Source organism: Emys orbicularis, chromosome 1 (assembly GCF_028017835.1).
Source record: "Emys orbicularis isolate rEmyOrb1 chromosome 1, rEmyOrb1.hap1, whole genome shotgun sequence".
NCBI classification, from domain to species: domain Eukaryota; kingdom Metazoa; phylum Chordata; order Testudines; family Emydidae; genus Emys; species Emys orbicularis.
Genome location: NC_088683.1, coordinates 218,544,997 through 218,571,042, shown reverse-complemented (window position 1 = coordinate 218,571,042; position 26,046 = coordinate 218,544,997). Strand labels below are relative to the sequence as shown.

At 41.9% G+C, this 26,046-nt stretch overlaps 1 protein-coding gene across 1 annotated transcript in view; it reads right to left on the bottom strand.

The window, feature by feature from the left end:
- DMD (dystrophin) overlaps nucleotides 1–26,046 on the bottom strand; it is a 1,466,768-nt gene that overhangs the window by 1,165,486 nt on the left and 275,236 nt on the right. Inside the window, exons 17-21 of the mRNA XM_065405744.1 lie at nucleotides 12,295–12,440; nucleotides 11,136–11,348; nucleotides 7,555–7,668; nucleotides 5,336–5,491; nucleotides 2,427–2,597 (exon numbers count right to left, since the gene is read on the bottom strand). Coding sequence (XP_065261816.1) covers nucleotides 2,427–2,597; nucleotides 5,336–5,491; nucleotides 7,555–7,668; nucleotides 11,136–11,348; nucleotides 12,295–12,440 — 800 coding nt within the window. The remainder of the gene's footprint in view (nucleotides 1–2,426; nucleotides 2,598–5,335; nucleotides 5,492–7,554; nucleotides 7,669–11,135; nucleotides 11,349–12,294; nucleotides 12,441–26,046) is intronic.

Genomic DNA, 26,046 nt, shown 5'->3' with positions numbered 1-26,046 from the left:
TTGATAGTGCGATGAAAATGTATTCATCTTGTTTTCATTTTAAGGCAACATACACGTTTATCATGAATAACAAATAAATGTGTTACACAATATAGAACGACTGAATCTTTTGGAGTAGTGAGAAAACAAAACTAAATTTCAATAATATACTTGCTGAGAAAATGCTTCAGGCATCAATGTTGCAATACTTCACATTACAGATTAAAACATCTTTTGTGTTACTTCCAAATAAATTCAATTAACCAACTTTAACAGTGCACAGTCAATTGGGGAGATTAAAAAAAAATCAAATTTCTGTCTAGGACCAAAGTCACAGCTGTATTTCAAATTTGAGCTTCAGCGTGAGCATTCTTTGGATCATCCCACTCATCTCCAGAATGAGCTGAGGATTTAGGGAGAGAATCCCTCCCTCATGCAATAGCACTGTCTGGGGTAACAGTGGAGCATGGAAGGCTTGAGGTGTGAACATGGCTTGGTCTTGGAAGAAGATGCAGTAAGAAGTGAGCAGCGACCCCAGTTAGAAAGGTGAAAGAAATGCAAATGTTAGGCAATCACAGAGGACCACAGTTTAATAGGGAATTTTAAAAATAATTAAACCATATTTAACCACCAAGCCGCCCTCATTGTTAGCCTATGTAATCACAACTAATTACTGTCACCCTCATCTGTGCTCTCTTTCCCTCCTACTGTTTGTTACTCTCATTAGTTAGGAGTTACTTTAATTAAATTCAAGATCCTCAGTGCAGGTAAGGTGTCTCTCCTTAGGGGCTTGTGAAACACCCAGCAGATGGGGTCCTGATTGTGACTGCTACTTTTAGACATTACTGTGCCATTGCTAAAAATAATAAGGTAATGTTTATTTATATTATATCATTAATGTGCCGGGTCCTTTACAGATATGCAAGACAACAGTTCCCTGCCCCAAAATGTTTACAGATTGAGGCACTGATCCTGCAAAGACTTAGACATGTGCTTAATGGTAAGCACATAAGTCCCAGTGGAGTCTTGAAACTACTCACATGTTTAAAGTTAAACACCTGCATAATTCTTTTCAGGACTGGGACCTATGGGCTCGGTTGTACCCCATTGGAGTAGTGTAGCTCTGCACCACCCCAGTGGGAGGTTCAAGAGGAATTCCTCCTGGAGCTTTTCAGCACAAAAGGAGGAATGTATCTGCTACAACATCCTTTAAGGAGGTTTTGAATGCTTTCCCCAAATCTCTGGGCCCTCTCCATGTGCCAATGGATATGGCAGATGGGAATATGCCCTTCCTTCCTACCTGCCTCTCCTTTGAGCCATGTTAGGCTGAGAATTATCTTTTTGCCCAGTAATGTAAAAGTACTGTCCGGGTAAGTACAAGTATCAGACAAGAATGGTAGTGGAGGTTTTAATATATGTCTAGTTAGTTAGAATTTGTATTCAAGATATGATCAAAGTAAGGGAGGGAAGGGCAATTATTTAAGTCTATTTATATCTGGTCAAAAATTGCATGTTTTGTATGTGCAGACTTCAGTAATGGGATTTTATTCTCTTATATTTATGAAGTATTGTGCTAGGCCAAAAACTCTCTCTGCATTTCACTGGGAAATTTACATAATTTGTCTTACTACGCCTGTTTCAAAGGATAGTGTAATGTAAAAGTGCCATGAACTATTGTAATATAGATATTTCCGCATATTAATTATATCCCAATAGCATATGCTGACTTTTAATATGGGGTTACATTTCATTCATGGCAAATCACTGCTGTCCCATTTTGATTTCTTTAGGAATTTACATGATTTCTTTTCTATCAGCTGATAAAGAAAAACTCTTCAGCTGCAGGGGTACATGCTTCCATAAAACCCTCTGCCTAACAAAGAGATTTTTTTTTAAGGCCAGAGTGACCATTACAATCATCTCCTGCATAACCCACACCATAAATTCCTGAATCAAGCCCATGTCTTGCAGTTGATCTAGAGTATACACTAATAAATCATAAATAAATCATAAATGCACAACACCTGAATTCAAGTCCTAAATTATAGTCTCTCTCTGCTTAATGTAATAGTTAAACAATCAAACCAATTTCACCCTGATTTATCAAGTAATTATCTAGTGGTTAACTACTGCTAACAACTGATTCTTTGGAAATTATTGAGTAATTAAATTAATGCTCAGACTGCAAAGAATCCAAAATCCAATAAAGCAATGGGGGGAAAAAAAAACCCCAAACCCTGTAGCAACAGAGTACTGTGAAGATTTAAATATCTTTCAACAGACTCTAAATTGAAACAAATTACTTTAAGCCACCTATCACTTCAAATTTCAGATTTTCCAACTAGATATAAAAAGCAACTCTTTTAAATGAGCAAACAGATTGTGTGCAGCGATGGCTTCAAAAAAGAGTTTCAGACATAAATTAAACCAGTCAGTCTGCCTTTTACCTTCAGTTCCTCAACCGCTTTCTGTAATTCATCTGGTGTTTTATATTCAAAATCCCTCTCCAGGTATTCTTCTTCAGCTTGTGTTATCCATTCATGCATCTCTGACAAATCCTTTCGAAGACTAACAGTCTTATCCAAACCACCTTTTAGTGCTGCCTTCTTAGCATAGGCCTTTAAGAAAGAAGCATGAAATGGTATTTGATATAAGCTTCTACTGCACAAAAATAAAGGTCATCATCATTGTAAAAAGCAAAAACTACAGATGCTAACAATGAATCAAATAAATATTGATTTTTTTAAAAAAAAGTTGAAGCCTAACAAGTACCTATTTTGAGTCACAAGGCGCACAAAGTTGCATCTTGTTTAGCAGCAGCCCCATAACAGATAACATTTCAAGTGGCCAAATAAGATTTATAGAAGAATACATGATTGCTCTCTGGCAATTCTCCCTTATCTGCAAAGGTGTAGGTCACACTGCATGCATATGTAGTAATCTTAGCAGATTTTCCTCACATTTTTAAAAAAATGCCTGCAGTTTGAAATGCTTTTTATATGCACTTCTTATATGTATTTAATAGCTAGCAATGAAGTTACTATGTTAAGAATGCCCACTGGCAATGTATACTTTGATCATCATCAGCATATTAGATAGAAATACATCATCAAGAATATCATGCAAGGCATAAAAAAAACAAAAACAAAACCCCAATCACCCACAAGTTTTATCATCAAGAACTTAGAGGCGTTTTCCCCCTGCAGAATTTTAACTAGAATTTCTGTAAGCAAGCAGTACATGAGATATTAAAGAAAGCAGATCTTTAAAACAAGTTCTACATACATCAATACTGCACAATAAAAACAAACAACTAAAAGCTCCAAGGCAGGTTAGTGAAAGGGACCTCTTTGAGAAAGGACTGTGGAACTGGGCCAAGTAAGTGCTTTCCAGATTTCCAAGAAGCATACTACAACAGCAGTAATTTTTACAAACTTGTTAACCCGACAGATACAATTAAACCATTCTGCAACAGCAAAGTCACTTACACAATCCATGCCTCAATTTCGCCCTCTATAAAATGGGGATAAACATATTTTCCCACTTTTGTAAAGCGTTTTAAGATTTTCTGCTGAAAAATCTCTAAACAGACAGGGCAACGTATTATTTTGTTAATCTGCCTCAGATATTTATCCATGCAATGGAAACCTTTAAACTGTTGGCTCTATAGAGGATAATGGTAGTACGGTTTGTCAACAGAGTGTTTAGTGAAATATACCTCAAGTTTAAATCTGTTGTGTAACATTCCTTACTTTCTTGTTTAAATATGGCTAAGAGTAAGTAGAACATGGACATTCAGTTCCTCACGGTGAAGGTTTGCTTTTTATGGCAAAGACATCAAATTCACCAGAAATTTTGTTTGTTTGTTTGTTCTCAGCATAAAAGGCAAGAAGCGTCCAGTGACAGAGGTGATGGAAAGGCATTGTATGGTTCACTCTCAGCAGCACGGGTAAGTGACGTATGACAAGTGGCAATACTGGGCCAGAATCTAATTTTAAAACCTGAGGTACTTTGGTTTGTGTTAATTTTAACTACCGTTAAAAGTTTATGTATGGAAATCTGTAGAGTTTTCAGTCACCATTCAGAATGCATAACACTGAAAAACAATCGTGGGCTGGTTGCTCACTATAGTCGCATTATTTTTCAAATTCTTTTTTTAATATAAAAGCAGCTTGAGAGTGAGAGAGATATGTTCTCAGGGCGTGGGATCTGTAAAGCTGAACAGTTCTGCCACTGTAAGTAAGAAGAAAGCAATGATCTGCCAAGAGATGCTGAAGTGGATTCATTAAAATTCTTTAAAGAAGAATGGATCATCTTTAATATTTTTCTTCAGTTTTCTTTATATAAGACAATCCAGAGCAAAGAAAGAGTGCTTTATTCAGTTTGCGGGAATGGATCCTGATTGGTCAATCCAAATAGAATGATTTATAATGAACTAAATATAGAGATCCCTTTTTAAAAATTGCCAATTTTAATATTAACAAAAAAGTACAAAACAATCATTGCATTTCTGTGTTTTAAGAAAGGTTTAGAAAACTTCAGACCCTCTTGAGGTCATCAACAGTTTCAATATGTAAAAATGGGGACTTGTTTTAAGTGTACACAAACAAAAATAGCTTAAAATATCCCAGATTTAACAGGACTAAAGCTAAAACAAGTGAAACATTAGTAGAATACCTATTATACAATACTATACACTGTAAAGGATTATCTATATTTTGTAATGCCATTAGCAGTCATATTATACAAAGTGGTAACTTTACACTGACGACTGCTAGCTGTTTGATGTGTTTTCTTTATGGGTAAATATCACTGGTTCACCATGAACATCGTCAAAATAAAACACGTATCCTTTCAGGTCAATACTGCATACCACCTGTACTTTACATTTGTGGGCACTTGTGACACACTAATTTAAATGGACGGGTAGATATCAGTTATAATTCTAAGTTACTGAATTCTGAAAACTAGAAGGACTTGATCTTGAGAATTACTAGTCAGTATAATAAAGTATCAGAAGCAAAAGAATGGTTTTAATAAAAACTTACTCAGTGCAGAAGTTTATATGTCGACAGATGGAAATCTTTTTGCAAAAAAATCTATATTGTAAAGAGCTAATTTTACATCAGCAATAAGATGTACAGCTAGACTAAATTGCATAGTTTAATATATCTACTTTGCACATATTTCTACATGCTAGATAAACTTTGTATAATGGAAGGTTAATTAGCTTGAACCAAAAATGTCTAGATTATTTTTCACATTGACTGGCTATGCACAGAGGGGGAGGAATTATGCCAATGAGAAATCTGAAAGTTAATTAAAAGAGAACCAGTCACAGCAAGAGACTCAGTACCTGTTGGCAAATGTGTTCCCATTGAGCGTTGAGTTCTTTTAGTTCTGTCTGTATTCTGGAAGCAAATTCTGGCTCTGCTTCATTCTTCATTTTCTTCCCAACCTCATTAATACTGTTCAAACTGGGCTGGATTGTCTGGATATCATTTACTAAGGCCTAAAGGAATAGTAGAAGGTTTATGAAAATAACACATGCAGATGCTGTTACAGATATGCCATTTCTATAAAACTGTCCAATAAAGTAAGAGCATAAAATATTCTGCTACTATGTGTGTATTTGGTCCAGATCTCTGTTGAAATGACCACAATTAACAGACAATATTATGCAAAATACAGAGTAGAAGGATGAACAGTCTTAAAATGAGTTTAAATGATTAGCTTTTCTATGCAAGATAAAAAAAAAGAATTAATAACATTTATACAGAATTATAATATGGCATAATATTTAAGAGGCATGGGGCTCAATTCTTCAGTATGATTCGGTCCCTTTGCACCACTCTGGTGCTACAAATGGTTTGTAAAGCCATCTTCCTTGACTATCACAGGAATTATCCCCCTGTGGGTGGCTGTATGCTACCCATCTTACAGCCTTGTGGGGAGGCTTGTGTGATGCTTTGCTCTGGCAATTCCCAGCTGCTGGATCTGCCCATGGGGGTATATTCATTTAGATGCAAATTAGATCAGCCCAAGGCTGTTGAAATTTGCACAAGAGACTAGCTCAGCCTCTAACCAGCTCTAATTCAGATTTCACTGAAGTCAATGGAAGTTTTGTATTGTCACCTGCTAGGATTTGTAGTGGCATTCCATAAGGTGGCATAAAGTTACTTTTTCCATCCCTATCTGTTTCTGCATGAAGCAGAGCAGGCCTCAATAGAGAGCCTGCTCCCAAAAACTGTACAATCTAAATTGAACAAAGCATAAAGTACAACAAAAGTAAAGTGAAAGAGGGGATTATGTTTAAAACAAACAAAAACTGAGTCATGTACAGGAATCAAATCATATACATTCTGATCATTTTTAATTACAGGCTCTGGTAGGATAAGTGAGGAATAGACTGCATAGGAAAGAAAGTCACTAGTGGCAACAAGGGAAAGGAAATAGGTTTTGAGGAGGCATTTGAAGAAAGAAAACAAGGATGTTTCATCCTTTTAAGAAGGGCAGTGAGCCAAGTGAAGGGAGCAGTGTGAAAACAGGAATGAAGGCAAAAGTAGAAGGAAGGAAAGGGAGGGAAAAGGTTAGAGCAAAGGTAGTGAGTTGAGCATGACAGGAGACTCAGGCAGAAACTTAAATGCCAGAATGAGCAGATTGAACTTTATGCAGAAAGAGACAAAAAGCCAGAAAAGAGACATCAAAGGGGGTGACAGAGTCATAACAGAAGAGGAAAAAGGTAATTTCAGCTGCTGAATATTGGACAGCTTAAAGAAGGGAGACTTGAGAAGGGATCATGGTATGAACAAAGGCTTTGGAAGTGGGAGTGAAGAATAGAAATGGAAGAGGAAGGAACAGATTGCAGAACTGTTATAAACTGAGAAGTGACAAGATTTGGTCTGAGTCTGAACATTTAATCAAAGATCACTAAGAATGCCATGAAGGACACCAAAGCTTCTCACATGATGGAGATGGTGAGGAGAAGAAAAGTTTGGACAACAATGAGAATTTCAGCTTTTTAATGAAGTGTTTGACTTCCGAAGGAGTTATTTTTATACACTTGCTACAAATTTAGGCCCATAGACTCCAGTGGAATTTGCATTGAATTTATCCCGGTCTAAGAGATACAAATCTGGCTCTCAACTTTGTGCCTCCTGCTTCCCTGAAATGAGAAACTACCACAAAATGGCAACAAGAAAAAAAAGTAGATGATATCTTGGGGGCAAAGTGTGCGCTCACCATATTATGATTATTATTTGCAGTAGAACTCATTCAAGTGCCGGGTACTTTTTCAAATACTTAAGAAGGGAGGCCCCTGCTCCAAGGAGCTCACAATGTTTCAAACTTTCTTGTTTTGTCCAGTCTGGACATACCACAAGGATACAGTATTACAGCATCCGTGTTACTCCCTTTGTATGTTCAACTTCCTGGTTTTTTCAGTATTTTCTTCAAAACCAAGAGATTCAGTTTTAAATTTATTTCTAGTTAGGCGAAAGTTTGGGTTGATTCTTCTTTTAAACACTCACCCAAGCCACATACACACAAAGAATCCAGTACACAAGGACTACTTACTGTACATTGTTCAAGCTGTTTTTCCAGCGCTTCTGAGTCACCGAGGGCAGGCCACTCTTCCTTCAGAAAAGCATCCACTTCAGCCATCCATTTCTTCAGGGTTTTAGTGTCATTCTGTTTGTTAAAAACAACAGTCTATTGTATGCTACAAGCACTGACTGGTGATAATAGAATTCATCATGGCACTATCACTAAACTTCATCACAATATAATTCTAAAATTAGGAAGAGGTCACAGCACTTTGAGCAATGCAAACAAGCAAATAAATTTTGGGGGGGATTGCCTTTCACCATTTGGCCTGCATTTTGATCATTTTAGTCTCAGCATTTCTTGTTTTCAGGAATAAACAGTTTGGATTTTGTTTCTCTGATTTGTTAATGGTAAGAATACAAAAACCCTTTCCCTCCTCTTTTGAAAACAGCAAGAAGAAGAATGAGAATACCACCTTTCACTTATATATCACCACTTCTAAGGGTTTCCAACTATTTAAAATTGTCCTTTAATTGCGGTTCACCATCCCTTTAAGTTTCCTTTTACACAATTATTAAAAAAGCATACGAAACTACCATCTTATTTCACTAACTAAGAGGCCACCATGTAGAAAAACTGCCCCTTGCAAAATAAGGAAGTAGTACTATGTTTACTCTAAGGTTAACTGCAGCAGAGATCGATACAGAACAGGTCTACACTGCAGCTGGAAGCACGCTTCACTGAATGAGTAGACAGACATGCACTAGCTCTGCTCAAGCTAGCACACTAAAAATAGTGTAGCTTAGGTTGCAGTTTGGGCTAGCCACCTGAGTACAGACTGGCCCAGACCCCCTAGGTACATACTTAGGTGGCTAGCCCAACCCACCATCTATGCTACCCCTGGTTACATTACTATTTTTAGCGTTCTAGCTCAAGCAGAGTTAGCATGTATTTGACTACTTGCAAAGGGAGGCACACTCCTAGCTTCAGTGTAGACATACTCTAACTGGGTTTCTGAATGTCACATAATCAACCAGTACCAGAGCTAGGAACAGAGTCCAGGAATCCTGATTCCCTATCCCCTGCTCCAACCACATTTGAATGCTAATTCTAAGACCTAATGCTTAGCCTTTGGGAGTCAGTGAGAAGCTTATGTTATCCCTTTAATAAAGGCTAATGTGTCAGCTAAGGAGGAGCATCATCAAGTTATACAAATGATGAGCTGCTAAATTAACACTCAAATAGTATCACTTTTTTCTTCAAAGTATTGCTTTACCAACATCTGTAAAATGCACATTCAGCATTATACACAATATAATAATTCAATTATTATATTTTTAAAGCAGTCAGTTCTCATTTAAATAATATTGTGCCCAAAATTTGCTCAAATATACATATCAGGTAACCCATAAAGAAAATGCACCAGCTGGTCATTTTTATAGCACCAGGCTACTTTGCAAAATCAATTGAATCGATAAAAATTAATGATACAAAAGTGATGAATACCAAAATTACCAAAAGAGTGAATGAAGTGATTTCTTCTGTACTTTTGTTGTTAAGGAGTAAAAGTAATCCAGAATCATATTTTATTATGAGATTTCAGTATTTTAACATGCATGTATTAAACATTTTTCATTAAAGAGAAAAGGACCAATTTGAAGATTTCCTTTTGTTAACCCAGGATACAGAGATTACTCTTCAAAAACAGTGAAGATCAAATAAATGGATCACATTCTGAAATGAATATATGCTTTATCTGCTATCAGTAGTGATTTGAACATATACCTCTACGATACACTCCATTAGGAAGCAATAGCTAAGACGCTACCAAAGCTAACTAAACACTCAAAGTATACTAGAGGGATATACAAGCAATGAATTTTATATGAATTGTACACTTGTTGTGCAGTGATCCACGCTCAGAAATAGTGCACATTATATTGCCAAAAACTAATTGTTTTACTGAGAGATGAAATGCTATTTAAGAAACCGAGGTTTGTCTTTTTGAAAATGGCAATGGTATCTTCCTAAACTTCTACCCAGAAACCCAGCAGTTATGAATAAAAAGCCAATTTAAATTTCTTAAGGAAAGGATAGTACCTTAAACAGCGTACTTCCCAATATTTCATTATATTAGCAATGAACACAAACCCAAGTCATGCTATGACAGCCAAATTCATTATTTTCAGAATCAAAGTGCTACCAATTAAACCAAATTTAGGATTGTTGGAGTCTTCTGGAGAAGACTAGTTCTTAAATTGTTCATTACCTAATGATGATAATTTTTTTTTTGTGGTCAAAACTCCCGTATGGTCAAAGAGAATCAGATGAATGAATGTTTTGTTCTTTTGCTACTGGGTTTTTCTTTGCAGAAACAGGGATACAAAACCAACCATGACCCTGCTGACAGAACATTTATTCTTGACCAGATGACTGTATTGGATTAAATAGGAAACAGTGGTCTCAACTCACTCAAAAAATCCTATTGTGCTATAATCAATGACACAAAAGCAACAATCAAATTCTACTTGAAACAAACCAAGGACAGGGACTGAAATATTCATATATTGTAAATGGAGCACTGTATGTAACAACTCACATTGTGCTGGTCAACCTTGAAAAAGGCTTAAGGGTTACTTTCATTCCCTTGTCCTTTATGAGTACTTAAGTGATCGTTTACATGGAAGGAGGATAGAATAAAAATGTAAAGATACTTTCTGCAGAATACTTTCAGAATTTTGGTGCCTGGTTAATCAGAATCAATTTGAAAATTGTGCTTTAGGATTATATACAAATGGAACAGAAATATATTAAAAATTGAGACATGAATGACATATTACAATATTTGTTTGTCCAGGTTTCCCCCAATCTTGTTGTTCATTTGGTGAGCACCAACAGTGTGTCCGATGACTTGCCAACTAGTGTCTACATAAGATCTCTGCCATGAAGAAAACAATCTAGGGCTCTACTCCTGCACATTTGTATATAAATAATTTTACCTATGTGTGTAGTACAATGGGGTCCTGATCCTTGATTAGTGACCTCTAGTAGTTTCTACCACAATAGAAGTAACAGTGATAATGACGACAAAAGTAATCCATTGAAATCAAGATGGTTAGAGTTGCATGGAAAAGTGTTAGAAGGATTACAGTGTTGGGGGCCTGACTTTATTCTCACTGAAATCAATAGGAGTTTTGTCATTGTTTTCAACACAAGCGAAAACAGGCAAAAGGTAAGAATTCTGGGTGAAATCCTGGACTCACTGAAGTCAATACCAAAGCTTCCATTGATTTTAGTGGGGTGAGGATTTCACTCTTATAACAATCTATCAAATGGATCATCATTGCATCAGTCAATCAACACCTTAGTACCTGCCAAAGATTTAGAATTTTTAAAGTGCCTTTATTCTGATTCAAATAACCCATTGCAATACAAGAATCTCACACATGGATTGACTTGAGACTCCTCCCTTCTATCTTGTTTTACTTCAAGAATTAACTTTTGCAGAAATATATAAAAATGCACTCATATATAAACATTGTTATGTCACTGGACACCAGAAGATGGATGGGTGTGTATGTGTGTGAGAAAGAGGGATAACCCCTAATAACCTGAAACAGCTGGAGCTTAGTCATCAGGTCCTCAAGTTTTTGGCAACGGTCTACCAGCTGAGCTGATAACTTCTTCCAGCGGCTAAGGATCCCCTCAATTTCAGATCGATATTTCTGGCTGACCTCTGCAGGGGCTTTCCTGGACATCTCTTCCACAGTTGTGCTAAGATAGTTTAGGCCAGTTTGTTGCTCCTGTAGAGAGCTTTGCAAAGCCTGTGACATGAAAAATTAACATTATATTAATTCACTTGGAACATACTGAGCTATTTTGAACACTTTCCCCCCCAGAAGCAGTAAAATATTATTGAGCAAATGGCTGAACAATTCTTGTACTAATTTCAAAGAAAAGAATTACACACTTCACCATGACCTAAGTAAAAGTTTAATCTTATTCAGAAAACAGCTGATTAGAAACACATTCAGTTGCTAATTTTAATGGTATAAATACATGGATAATTAAATTCTTTGAGACATTGTATAATCCATTAAATAATTTATTATGGCCCCAATGATTACCATACACTTACCTTCAAGGATTGATCAGTATATTGATCAGCATGGAGACCAGATATTTTCTGCTTTGCATTTCTCTATTTTCATTGGCAGTTGCATCCAGCAAAATGCTCTTTAGCCATCAGATAATAAAACAATACTAAAAGTCCACATGCAGAGAAGCTTTATGCCCACTGGCAAAGCTCATCCCACATCTGTCTCTGCTTGGAAATTTGACAGGAGTTGCAGATTGGGATGGAAAGAAGTAAATGTTCTGTATTTTTCATAACACTCGTTTCTAATGCATACATGAAAACATTCATTACAAGCTGAATGCCTAAGTGCTGTAAATATCTCTGAGAACATTTTGTTTCTCATGGGGAGATGCAAAAGCTATTCCCCTAAGTTGGTTAGTACCTTAAGTATTTGTTTCAACTCGCAAATACCAACCTTGGTGCTTTTTTCAATAACATTCAGAAGCCTTTTCAATATCAGTAAGTAGCCCCCCCCCCCCTCCCGACCCATAGCCTTTGGGCTAAATCCTCAGCTGGTGTAAATAGTCATAGCTCCATTGACTTCAATGGAGTTATGATGATTTAAGCCAACAGAAGTTCCAGCCGCTTGTGTTTTTCAATCAGAAGGCTTTTTTCACAGTCTGTACACTTACCTTTAGCTCCCTGAGTCTCTGCTCCATGATCTCATATTCAGTGACAATAACCTGAGGTATGGAGAGTTTGGTCTCTGACTGCTGGATCCACAAAAGGATAGTGTTCATTATCTCCTTATAGTGTGCAGGAGGCAAACTGTCAAAATCTAAACCAAATGCAGGGAGAAAAAGGAGAAGAAATTTAAAATGCTTCATTCTCTCTTAACTGAATCGTATCTGATTGTCAGGATACTCAGAAGTCCTAGGTAAAATCTTGGCCCTCTTGAAGTCGGAGGTTTGCAACTGACTTCAATAGGGACAGATTTTCAACACTAGATCTTTTCAAAAATGTACCCAAAGAAGTACTGGAGGACAAAACGTTTTGAATAATGTATGCATTCATCCTTACATATTTTTTTTTTTACTTAATATGTTTTGGCTCTTTAGTTTCAGAGTGGGATGGTACTGGTAGTTTACTGGTAGTTACAGCACAATATACCTAAACACGGCTATTTTTGATACCAGACAGACAGACCACTGTATCTTCTCTTGTTTTCTATTTTTTGGACCTCAGTTCTGCTTTTAGAACTGCAGTAGGAAGTGGCATCCCCATTTTATGGCTCATGTTAGTGTGTCTAGCATATCTGTTAAGGTAAAATGTTCTGCTTAGGACAGCTGTTAAAAGCTTATAACGTTAGCGTAAAAGAGAAATTCAAGCTGAATTTTATTGGACTGTGCCCATTAAACTGACATTACAGATGTCTGAAATAGACAGCATCTGGCATAGACATGAGCATCCCATAAGTAGAGTTGCTCCCTTCTGCCCTCCACCATAGCTTGCACTGCAGTCACTGAGAAATCACACACAGATTTAATGGCCACTTGAAAATAAAATATTTTTCAATTTCTGCCACACCATATTAACAAACTAAAAATGCCACAAAACTATTGTACCTTTATTATATCTACAGTGTGCATGTCTTCAAAAAGATATTTTAGAAAGAAAGAATGTTTCATTGTGTCACAAAATCCAGAACTGATAAAGTCTGTACTTGCATAAGGTTTTCACTGCCATCTTGATTACACTCTAATAAAACAGTGAATGCAATTTGACCAAGATTTTGAGATGTGATCAGTGATTCTGAGTGGCTCAACTTTACGGTGCTTGGCTTGTGATTGCTTAAAGGGGCTTGATTTTCAGAAAGCACTGAGCACCCACCCTCTGAAAATCCGATGCCTGTAAGCCATCTCTAGTTGGGCACCCACAAATTGAGGCACCTAAAATCACTTTTTGCTTTTAAAAATCTTGGCCATCATGACTGGTAACAGTGGATTTGTGTGAAAAAGTGCTTGCTGTTGTGAGGGACAAGTGTTGCTTTCTTGTAGTATACTTTCTCCATCCAAAATTCCAGTCTCCCCTAACATCTGACCTGGAAAACACTGGAAAGGGAATTCCTCCTGCTTTTCTCCAGTCAGAACAGAGTGTCCATTAAATTAGTCTTTTCAAATAGGATTTCCTGCCTGGCCCATCCCCCTCTCCGGGAGTCTTTCCCTGCAGCAGAGGGAGGGCTCCAGGAGTGGAACACTATAGTGCTAAAAATAGCAGTGTACATGGGGAGGCAGGGCTTGGACAAGTGTGACCCTAAGATCATCCCAAAGCCAGCTGGCACACTGTTGTCATGTTATATTCCGAAAAGGTGGCATGTAACATATCACTGGAAAACTAATTACTCACTGATCATTAATATTCTTGCTGCTGTATGTACGGTAAACCCACAAAGGACTTTATAGATATGTGCTGAAAATGTGTTCTGAAAATGCATTTGGCAAGCAGTGCCTAAGCCATGCCTGTTTCAGACAAAGGAATGTGATTCCATTTGCTTGAATGTGTCTCTGATGTAAGTTGGGCAAGGTGAGACCAAAGACAAAGAAAAGCATATTTATATGCAAGGTAAACAAAGCCATCAGGAAGGCAAGTGGGGAAAGATGACCACCTAATCTTGATGGGGGATAGAGACTACACCCACAGGAAACCTTCCTGCCTCTTGAAGCATAGTCAATGAATTTTCAGAAGCTCTAAACAGAGAGAAAAAGCCATTTTGGCATCCTTCATTTGAGGAGACAAAGGAACCAAACACCTTGAGCACTCTGAAGGGTCCTGGCCAGAAAGTCTGGTTAGCCATGTTGGAAAATAAACTCGGTGAGAAATGCTTCTTTGCACAAGAATACCTTATATAGGAATACTTCTGGAACAGATCTCAGAATTGGATGGAAACATATTAGCATTGTTGTTAGAACAGGCTCTACAAAAGTCTTTTATTTTGAAAACCCTGCCAGAAATAATTTAAGTCATACAAACATAGCTAGCAGTTTTCTGCATTTTAAATTAATTATGGTTCCCACTATTCAGAAAGCTAAATAAAAATTCATACAGAATCAGAAAGATACCAATTTCAACTAGCCAGTGGCAGACTGATTTAAATATTAAATATTGCCTTTAAAAAGCCACTTTTCATTTCACTGGAACATTGTAAATTCCATTTCACTTTTTCCACACCACTTTCAGCTATACAATGTACTTTTGCAATAGTTTTCACTTTTAGCCAGAATAAATATTTTTTTCAGTACTACACTATATCTCAGTACTTCAGGAATAACAGATTTTCCTTTTTTAAAGGTTCTTGTTTTTCACATGTGAACCCTGCTCTATTGGACATTTTTTGATTTCTGCCTAGAAGGAATAATAATCACTATTATTATTTTACCAAAGGTGACTGTTACCAAAGGTGACTGATCGTTTTCAGGCTCTCTGCACAGGTACTACTGCGGAGAATTATTTGGAAGAGCCATCTGAGGGAAGGGATCAGAAGGAGACCCCATTGACCAGAAGGTATGAGATGCATTGTTCTACGGATGGGGGTTCCATGACCACCATTCCCAAGAGGAGGAGATGGGTGGTGGTTGGGGATTCCCTCCCAAGGGGGACAGAGCCATCCATGTGCCGACCAGACTGAGAAACTTGAGAAATGTGCTGCTTGCCTGGAACTAGAATTCAGAATGTGACGGAGTGTCTGCCGAGACTGATCAAGCCCTTGGACCGCTACCCCTTCCTACTTCTCCATGTGGGCACCAATGATACTGCCAGGAATGACCTTGAGCGGGTCACTGCAGACTATGTGGCTCTGGGAAGAAGGATAAAGGAGTTTGAGGCGCAAGTCGTGTTTTCGTCGCCAGGGGCTCAAAAGGGCCCCATTAGCCTGGAGAGGACCAGGTTAAGGTCCCATGCGGGAACAGGTTGTCTAATCTGTGAAAATAGATGTTCCAGGCCCTTGAGGAAACGCCTTACCATGGGGTTAGCGAATACATCCAGACCCTCCCAGATGGAAGGCCCTAGCAGCTAGGTGCACCTTGATGGATGACACTGCTAGGCCTTGCTGTTTGAGATGTATAAGTACTCCAGGATGAGTGGTATGGACACCTGGAGTGTGGGGGGGGGGGTGTTGCTGGGCCCACCAGCAACCCTGCCACCAGGTGGATGGTTTCCTGCTGCCAAGTAGAACCTCCCTTACTGACTCCTAGCATAAGAGCTTCATGGGGTTTAACCATGAAGCTTCCAGGCCGTGAGGTGGAGGGACTGGAGGTCTGGGTGGTGGAGGCGACCGTGGTCCTGAGTGATCAGATTGGGGTAGAGTGGAAGCACGATCGGAGTGTCCAGAAGCGTGGTGTACCAGTGTTGCGGGGCCATGCTGGGGTCAGCAGAATTATCTCCACTTTATCCCTGTGTATCTTGAGCAGCACCTTGTGCAGGAGTGGGACCGGTGGGAAGGCAAACATGAGGCAGTCTCCCCAGGGTAGCAGGAATGCATCTGTGATTGAACCAGGGCTGTGTTTCTGGAAGGAGCAGAACATGGGGCACTTCCTGTTGCTCTGGGTGGCAAAGAGATCGACCTCGGGAAATCCCCACCTTTGGAAGATGGAATAAGGATATCTGGACGGATGGACCACTTGTGATTGCAGAATGATCTGCTGAGGTGATCTGCTAGCTCGTTCTGCGCTCCTGGGAGATAGGACACCTCCAGGTGAATGGAGTCATTAGGAATCATTCAAAAAGGGATAGAGAATAAGACGGAGAATATCTTATTGCCCTTACTGCCCTCCATGGTACACCCACATCTTGAATACTGCATACAGATGTGGTCTCCTCATCTCAAAAAAGATATACTGGCATTAGAAAAGGTTCAGAGAAGGGCGACTAAAATAACTAGGGGTTCGGAACCGGTCCCATATGAGGAGAGATTAAAGAGGCTAGGACTTTTCAGCTTGGAAAAGAGGAGACTAAGGGGAGATATGATAGAGGTATATAACATCATGAGTGGATTGGAGAAAGTGAATAAGGAAAAGTTATTTATTTGTTCCCATAATATAAGAACTAGGGGCCACCAAATGAAATTAATGGGCAGCAGGTTTAAAACAAATAAAAGGAAGTTCTTCTTCACACAGCGCACAGTCAACCTGTGGAACTCCTTGCCTGAAGAGGTTGTGAAGGCTAGTACTATAACAGGGTTTAAAAGAGAACTAGATAAATTCATGGAGGTTAAGTCCATTAATGGCTATTAGCCAGGATGGGTAAGGAATGGTGTCCCTAGCCTCTGTTTGTCAGAGGGTGGAGATGGATGGCAGGAGAGAGATCACTTGATCATTACCTGTTAGGTTCACTCCCTCTGGGACACCTGGCATTGTTTATTGTCAGTAGATAGGATACTGGGCAGGATGGACCTTTGGTCTGACCCAATATGGCCATTCTTATGTTCTTATGCAGAACTCCCATAGCTGGAGGGTTTCCTGACATAGGGGGGAGGAATGAGCTCCACCCTGCTTCTTGATGAAAAACATAGCAGTGGTGTTGTCTGTCATCACTGCTATGCACTGGCCTCGCAGCTGGGACTGGAAAGTTTGGCATGCTAGTTGCACTGCTCTGAGCTCCCTGATATTGAAATGGAGGGAGAGCTCGTCCAGTGACCATAGGCCCTGTATTCGGAGATCTCCCAGATGCACCCCCCAACTCAGAGCTGATGCGTCCATTACTAGGGACAAGGAGGGCTGTGGGGTGTTGAAGAAACACCTTTGCATACCATCTGAGGGTTGAGCCATCAATGTAGAGACTCGAGTATGTGTCCTGGCGCTGTCACTACCGAGTCCAGCCTGTTGCACCCTGAGCAGTATACCAACGCGAGCCACGCTTGAAGGGGTCTGAGCCTCATTCTGGCATGCTGGACCACGTAAGTACAGGCTGCCACGTGGCCAAAGAGACTCAGGCATCCCCTTGCATTAGCGGTCGGGTACTACCTGAGGCTTTGGATAATGTCTGTCGTGGCCTGGAATCGGGTCTCTGTCAGGAACGCCCTTGCCTGAACCAAGTCCAGCACTGCTCCGATGAATTCTATTCTTTGGGTCGGTGATAAGGTTGACTTGTTCACGTTGAGGAGGAATCTCAGTCTCTCAAAAGTGGATCTGAACAATTGGACTTGAGACTCCACCTGCTCCATGGTACGCCCCCTGAGTAGCCAGTTGTCTAGGTACGGGTATACCTGCACCTGTCTCCTCCGGAGGAAGGCTGCTACGACCGACATGCACTTGGTGAATACTCGGGGGGCTGTCGACAGACCAAATGAGAGGACCGTGAACTGATAGTGTTTGTGGTCGACCAGAAACCAGAGAAAACGTTTGCGCGCAGGCCAAATGGCTATGTGAAAGTGTGCGTCTTTCGTGTAGAGAGTGACATACCAGTCTCCCGGATCCAGGGAAAGGATAATAGAGCTCAGGGAGACCATGAGGAACTTCAACTTCACCATGAACTTGTTGAGTCCTTGCAGGTCTAGAATGGGTCTCATACCTCCCTTTGCCTTGGGAATTAGGAAATAGTGGGGGTAGAATCCCTTTCCCCATAGCTCCTGAGGAACCTCCTCCACTGATCCTATGTTGAGGAGCTCCTGCACCTCCTGGATAAGGAATTGCTCATGAGAAGGGTCCCCAAAGAGGGGGCAGGAGGGAGGGTAGGAACAGAATTGGGGAGAATATCCCACTTCTACAGTGCGAAGAACCCAGCAGTCTGATGTTATTTGGGACCAAGCACGATAGAAGTGGGAAAGACGATTCAGAAAAAACGGGTAAGAATCCGGTGGAGAGACAGGGGAGCCTTCCTCGGGCATCCCTTCAAAAGACCTGTTTAGAGCCTGATGAAGGTTTGGACTGGCCTTCGCCTTGCCCCAAAGCGAGGTTGGAAGGCTTGCGCCTGCCATTCCTGCGCCTTCATCTATAGAAATCCTGTCTTGGCTGAGGAGGATATGGGCTCTGTTGTTGCGGTTGGGGCTTGAAGTGCTTGCGTTGGATTGCCAGCATGTGCATTCCCAATGACTTCATTGTCACCCTGGAATCTTTCAAGCTATGCAGCTTGGAGTCAGTCTGTTCGGAGAACAGCTTGGCGCCCTCAAAGGGAAGGTCCTGCCGGGTTTGCTGCAACTCCGGGGGTAGCCCCGGACACCTGAAGCCATGATATCCTCCTCATGGCTGTGCCTGAGGAGAGGATACGGGCGGCCAAGTCCACAGAGTCTAGGAATGCCTGCAGTGAGGTCCATGCCACCGCCTTCCCTTCCTCCACAATGGTGGAGAATTCAGCCCTAGAGTCCACAGGGATCAGCTCTTTAAACTTGAACATGGAGGCCCATGAGTTGAAGTTGTATCTGCTGAGGATAGCTTGCTGGTTAGCTATCCTCAGCTGAAGGCCCCTAGTGGCATAGACCATCCTACCGAAAAGGTCCATCCTTTTTGCCTCCGTCCACCCCTGACCCCAGGCCCTCCGGACCTTTTCATCGGGCCCCTGTCCCGCAAGCCCTTCTGGCCCCCTCCTTTCAACAATCTGAGCCAGCTGCATGCCCTGCAGCTGGTTCACTTCTGAACCGCGCCAAGGAAACAACTATACACGCTCATGTTCCACACGTTTCACTTCCTCACCCTCGGTGTCCCACCCTGATACCAAATGGTGGGACTATCTACCACCTGTGGAGGGTGAGGAACCCTGGTGGGCCAGCCTCTAGACCACCCTGGTCCCACAGCCCGCCAGAGATATCCGTTGGCGGCTCCTTCATGGAGCCATGAGCACGGGTGTGTACCTGGAATGGTTCACCCCCATCCCCAACACCTGACCCTTTTGCGGCATGAGGGAGAACCTGGCACATGCTTATCTTGAATGCGCCAGGTTGCAGCCCCTATTCCGACTCCTCCAGAACCGCCCGTTGAGGTTCTGGCTGCACTTGTTTATATTCTCACACCCTGTCTGTGGCCTCATCGTCGACCTCCTCCTAGTTCTCACCAAAGTGGCCACCTTCAACATCCTCAGGAGGAGGATGCTAGACAAGGGAGTGCTCTGCGACTGTGGGGCCTATTTCTGCTCCTCCCTGGTTTCATGCATCTGGGAAGAGTTCCTCTGGGCGGCGTCTGCTGGCTCACTAGACAGCTTTGAGGAGCAGTGGGTGCTGTCCAGGGTTCTCTGGATCCCTAGTTTTGAACCTGTGACCTTCACTCCTACCCCTGTTATTTATTAGCTGTCCCCCGTATTCAGTTGGTTCCTGGGTCCAGTGGTCCCTCCTGCAAGGCTGGGAGAGGGGCTTTTAGACGTGGGCAGGCTTGCACCCACCCACCTCCCAGGATTTCCAATAAGGCCTCCTTAGATTTGGGGGCTGTCCTTGCTGTCTCTGTCACTCTCTCTCATTGACTGCCAACATGACCAGAAAGCATGGCTGTGGGTGTGAGAAAGATATTTGTAGCCCTTGGAAGGGACAAAGTATTTGCGTTCCACACCTCTTGCGGTCAGCAGAATCATCAGAAGACTGCCCCAGAGTCTTGGTGTCGGTATGAACTGTCTTGATCAATGGCAGAACTACCCACGATGGACCTTCGGGAGTAAGAATGTCCACCATGGGGTCCTCGGCCTCAATCACTTTCTCCGCTTGCAACCCCATGTTGCGGGCAATCCGCCTCAGAAGGTCCTGATGTGCCCTGTGATCAATCGGCGGAGGGCCTGAAGCTGAAGCCCCTGCCACAGCCTTGTCAGGAGAAGACGATGAGGTAGCGTGAGGAGGTATTGGGTCCTCCTGTCCCTCCGGCTCCCTGACCTCCTCCTGGTCAGTGCCTGCTCCTGTGGTGGCTGTAGCCTGACCCTGTGGCTGGTACTGTGCCGGAGTAACCTCGGCAGTGACCTGAGCCTGAGGGGGCAGCTGGGACAGGGTGGCATCGGATCCCTGAGGTGTAGGCCTGTTCCTGGCAGAGTGAGGCAGTCGGTGATCTGAGGTAACCGACCATGAACCCCTTGAAAGGGAGCCCTGGGCTTGATGGGAAGCCCAGGGAGTCCAAAAGGGCTATTGTGCCAGGAGCTGCCACTGTGGCTGCCAGGTCAGCTGCGCCTCCCTTCGCCGTCTCTGAGACCTATGCTGACTAAGCCTGGAATAGTATGAGTCACCGTCAGAGTCCGAGGAAGCAGACCCTGATCACGATGACCAAAGTGGTGCCGAAGGGCCCTGCGCAGGAGACTGGTGCCAGGTCGACCTTGCAGGAGACCGGCACTGGGAATCTGGTGTCATAGATTGGTGCCAGTGATCGAGGATGCGATGCCGGTCCTCTGTGTCGGTGTCAGTCCTCTCTCAGTGCCGGGGATCAGTGCTAGTCCACCCTTAGTGCTGGAGAGGGGGAACGTCGCGCCAGTGCTGAAGATGCTTTTATGGAGCACGGTGCCGGGGAGCGGTGCCACGTTGATAGCGACTGAGAGCGGTGCCGCGGATGGTGCCAAGCCAGGGACTGTGAGCTGGCTTGCCTCTAGATGGTACCGGACATATCGGTACCGGACGCTTGTTCCTCAGAGCTGGGGCTGTGAAGCCATTGTTTCAATTAAGTCTCTGGAGGCTTCAAAAGTGTCTGAGGTGGAGGGTGGTTCAAACTCCTTCACCTGGCACTGCCCTTGTGGGTCATATATTGAGTGCCATGAATGCACCACTCCAGGGAGCTCCACAGCCAACCCAACGGGAGCTGCTAAGGGAAAACTTTCTGACAACCATGCATGCAGCACATGCACACCTGATTGGAATCGACGTGAACAAGCACTCGAAGAAGAACAGGCTGTGACTGCCAGACATCACAATTGGGTACAGGCATCTATGGGACTTATGGGGAAGAAGCAAATTGCTGGGCAGGGAGGCCACAATAAGAGACACTAACTGTGCCTGGAACTCTGTTAGCTCCTATGTGCTCGAATAGACTGGACTGGAGAGGGGACCCCAGGCACTAGGCTGAAGAGACCTGGCTCTAGAATGGACTGTCCCAGGGGTCCAAACAAGAACTGCTATTGCTCAGTTGAACTGTATCTTTTAAGGCTCTGTGCCTCCAGTATTTGCAAACTTTCCCTTTTCTGCGAGCCCTAATAAAATGGCCTTTATCTTAGCCATGTTTCAGTGGTTACTGTGACCCACCAAGGCTAGCACCTACAAGACCTAGCTGCTGAAGCACCTACTGTGCTTGCCTGTGAGTTGTGATACACCTGGCACATTACAGGCATGCTAAGTTTTTGGTGTACCTGACAACTGCAACAATTACACTTTTAATATTAGCTTAAGGAGGTGGTGCAGGAGCACACCTCTTAGAAGAAAGACTCCCTTGTGATTGCATGCTTGTTGTTAGGAAATCATTGCAATATTCAGGATTTTGGAGTGCTCTACCAAACACCTGCTGTCATGATGGCTATCACAGGGTGACACTGGCCCTGTGACACTGGCCCTTCAAGAGGGAGCAGGGCCAGTGCACCTGTGATTCATTGCAACTGAGGGGAGAGAAACCTGGCAAGCCAGAGCTACCTGAAAGCACTGATACAGAAAGGAAGAAGGGCAGGTGAGAGCTGCCTGAAGAGGAAAGGAGAGATGGGGGTGGGAGGGGCAGAAGTGGGAGGAGCAGCAGCAAAAGAAGCAGAGGTGGACAGCTAGTACACCGAGCCACTGGGAAAAGCAAAAGCTGATGGGGAGGACTGACCAGAGCTGAGGAACCACTGCAGAGTAAAAGGACAGCTTGTACACAGGCCTCTATGAGGAAGGGGAAGAACCAGCCTGATTAGGAGACGCTAGGCCCATAACAAGAGGCTTGATGCTGGAGGGTGGATCCCAGGAGCAGGCACACTTACAGGGAGAGAGGCCTGTCTGAGAGAAACACTGCAGGGGGATCTGCCACAGGAGATCTGACCTGGGGCTGTGGGAGAAGAGTTGTGGAGAGAAGTGGGTCTTGGAACTCTCAGGTAGAAGACCTGGAATGTGAGGTCCTGGAACAGGAGCTAAAGGAACTGTGAGCGAGTGGCTAATGACTGTTGGGTGGGTGACCTGGGAATGGTGACCTTTGAATAAGATTGAAAAATTGCTGCATTGTGTAACCTTGCTTTACTTTGGGGTTGAACAGGAACTGTTTTTACTACGAAATGGACTTTAGTGTGGACTGTGGCATTTAAAATGGGCTTGAATTTGCTGTTGAAGGCGACAACACTACTTTGCATAGGTGAATAAAGGGGAAAACTGTGGCAGGCACACTGTTGTGCCCCAAGCGTGCCACAGGGGGCATTCCAGCCAGGACCCACCTCATGACCACGGCAAAATGGCAAACAGAGATAAATATGTAAATATTACATTTTTTTATATATCTATATCTATAGCTATATCTTCTCAGATGCAGGACACTGCAATTCCAGGAGTCAATACCATCAATATATGGATTAAATCCCACCTAATAAACACAGCTATAGATGTGCCCAAGTATGAGTTCTGCTCCATCATAAAAACTACATGGACAGAAGTCAGGAAGACAGAGTATCTCTGCAGTAGAATCTAGTGACAGGACCCTAATGAAACATTACCCAGAAGGAAGAATGTAAGTTAATGACCCTCAGCCTCAGATACTAGAAGGCAGTTCCTCCCACAGTAGTAGAAAAATGTTGCATTATTTCCTAAGATACAAATGCCCCTTCCCATCTCAGCAAGGGGAAGTTTGGTCAGACCAGCTGGTGATGACCAACTCCTGGGAGACAGAGGGGAGAGCTTATGCCCAGTCATGTAGAAACTGAGCTCTTGTGCCTCATAGCGGACATAGGAGAGTGCCTGGGGTGGGGCTTCTCTACCAGTTATTGGCCAGCCAGGACTGGGGAATTAAGAGACTTGATTTATTTGGGGAGAGGAAGGGGCCATGAAAGTCAAAGTCTTTCCAGGGATCTGGGGGCCATTTTGCCACGATTACTGCCCTGCTCAGCCTCCCTGATAGTCAGCTGCATTCCCAGAGTGTTGTGAGTCTGACCAATAACCTATTTTGGGATCAGGAAGGACTTTTTTCCTGTTGGACCAAATTGGCAGGGATTCCCAGAGGTTTTTTTCCACCTTTCTTGCAGCCTTGAGGAAGCAAAGTTTAAGTTAAAATAATGAAGAGTAGGAATTTTAATGCTAGGAGGATTCTAGGAAGGTTAGTCCATTGCAACTTGCCGCTGGAGGCCCAGGCAGATAACAGCGACAGAACCAGATTCCTGAGGTAAATGAGAGCTGGGACATGGCTGGGGGACCTTTTGCCTTTAAGGAGAAGGGCAGACCTGAAGACTTCACAGACTGAGGTCCCTCTGAATACCTCTAACCCTTCTCATAAATGAGAGGGTATGAGGGTTCAGAAGCGAGCTGTGTCGTAGGGGTTAGGCAGAGCCGCCACCCGAAGTTATTATATAGTGTGTGTGCTGTAATGTCAAACTAGACTCAATTAAATGCCAGATTTATGGAAGAGGGTGTGCAGATAGTGCCCCTCCCCATTGTTAAGTTAATAAAGTTCTGCCCTGATGATTAACTCCATCACTGTGCCTGTTTTTCATTCACCTATGTGTCCTGAGCAGATTACCCTTAATTTTAATAAGAAATTTGGTTTATTTGAAGGCAATCACTGAATATAACTGAAATGTTGACAAAATTTCCCTTCGATAAGAAATACCGAAAACTATTTGTTTAGTTGAAGAAAAGCTTTATCCCTTTCTTTAAAAGTGGAACAATCTCTGCGAACCCAAATTTTGGGCCTGAAGTTTTAAAAATAGAAACACCCCATTGATACAAAGCCTTATCAGACACCACCTACAGTGGACTTGATCTAGGACTTCATATTTGATCAATATATATACACAGTGATATTTTACTTTGATTTCTTAAATTCCTGGGAAATATTATATCTACATTTTTACTTTGTGGCAAAGAAACGATGGATGGTCCTTTTGGTTAAGACATGGGACAAGGATTTGGGTAATCAATTTCCAGTTTTGCCACAGATTTCCTGCGTGAGCATGGGGAAAATCAGTTGGGGACCCAATTCATCAAAGCACTCAGTGGCAATGAGGGCTGTAAAAATACCAAGAGAAAGGACAAGAGTGAGCTCAGACTGAGAAATTCATTAAGACAAAAATAGCAATCTATTTATTTTTAGCACGCAGAAAAATACTGCAACATTTGAAAACAGTTCTTCTCCCTTTCCCCCCATATACTTATTGAACAGATCTCTTTTCCACCACCTGAAATTAAGTAGGAGAGATTTTATTCCAGTCTCAGTCAGGCCAGCGTACATTCTCCATACACACACCCTATCTACTCGTTCCCCCTATAATCAGGGTAAATTCACCATTCATCAGCTCATTGTTACAGTAGAAGACAGGCAGCAAATTTGAATCAATGGAATCATTTCAACTGATACAATTGTTTCCTGCAATGAATGAACTAGCTTGAATCTCATAAATCTGCACTAAAAAAGGCATAAAATAGCAACCATGACTGATCACCTATTTTTTTTTTAAATCATATGAACTACCATACTTTTCTCAACTCCTTTCCTAGGAAAATACTTTCTTCCTTTCACTTATTTTGTAGTACTTATCCTTGATGCTGATCATCGAAGTCCAACCTTTGAGAAGCTTTTCTGCTTTTCTTCTTATACTGATAAGAGCTGTGGGTTCCCCCGCCCCTTTTTTCCTCCATGTCATCAGAAACCATCAAAGTGCAACCTTTTAGAATCTTCCATAATATTGTCAGGGAATATCGTCAATGCTCTGAAAGTGCTTTAATAATTCCTTTTCTCTGATTTATCTTCTTGTTAAAAGAAATGGTACAGGCAGGGTTTTACCAGCCCTCCAAGAATTAATGAACCAATATAATAAAAAATGATTCAATTGTTTTATTAGATGTTATTACATGCATTCCCCCCCCCCCATAAATTTTAATTTTCATTTATCATTGAGGGAGGGGGAAGGTAGGAAGGGAAGATAAATTAGACATACAGGAAAGGACAATATCCAATAAAGATTAATTCTATAGATAACTTGTTTCTTTTTTAAAGGGGAAACACTAATATGAGAAAGTATATAGCCTAATAAAAATGAAATTACATCTGTGCTGCTTATTAAAACTCTGTTTAACCACAGATGACATCTTGGGAAGCAGAATTTATATATATATATATATATATATATATATATATATATATATATATATATATATATAAAACTAGCGAAAAAACCCTCCAAAAAGCCAATTCAAAGGAATATTTTATATGAATTGAAGACAAAGACGTGTTTTTAAAAATAATGCATAGCCTATATCTGCTTGGGGACTCAAATATAATGTGCATGTGTATGATTCATAAGACACAGGATTTTATTTTTAAATACACAACGTTCAT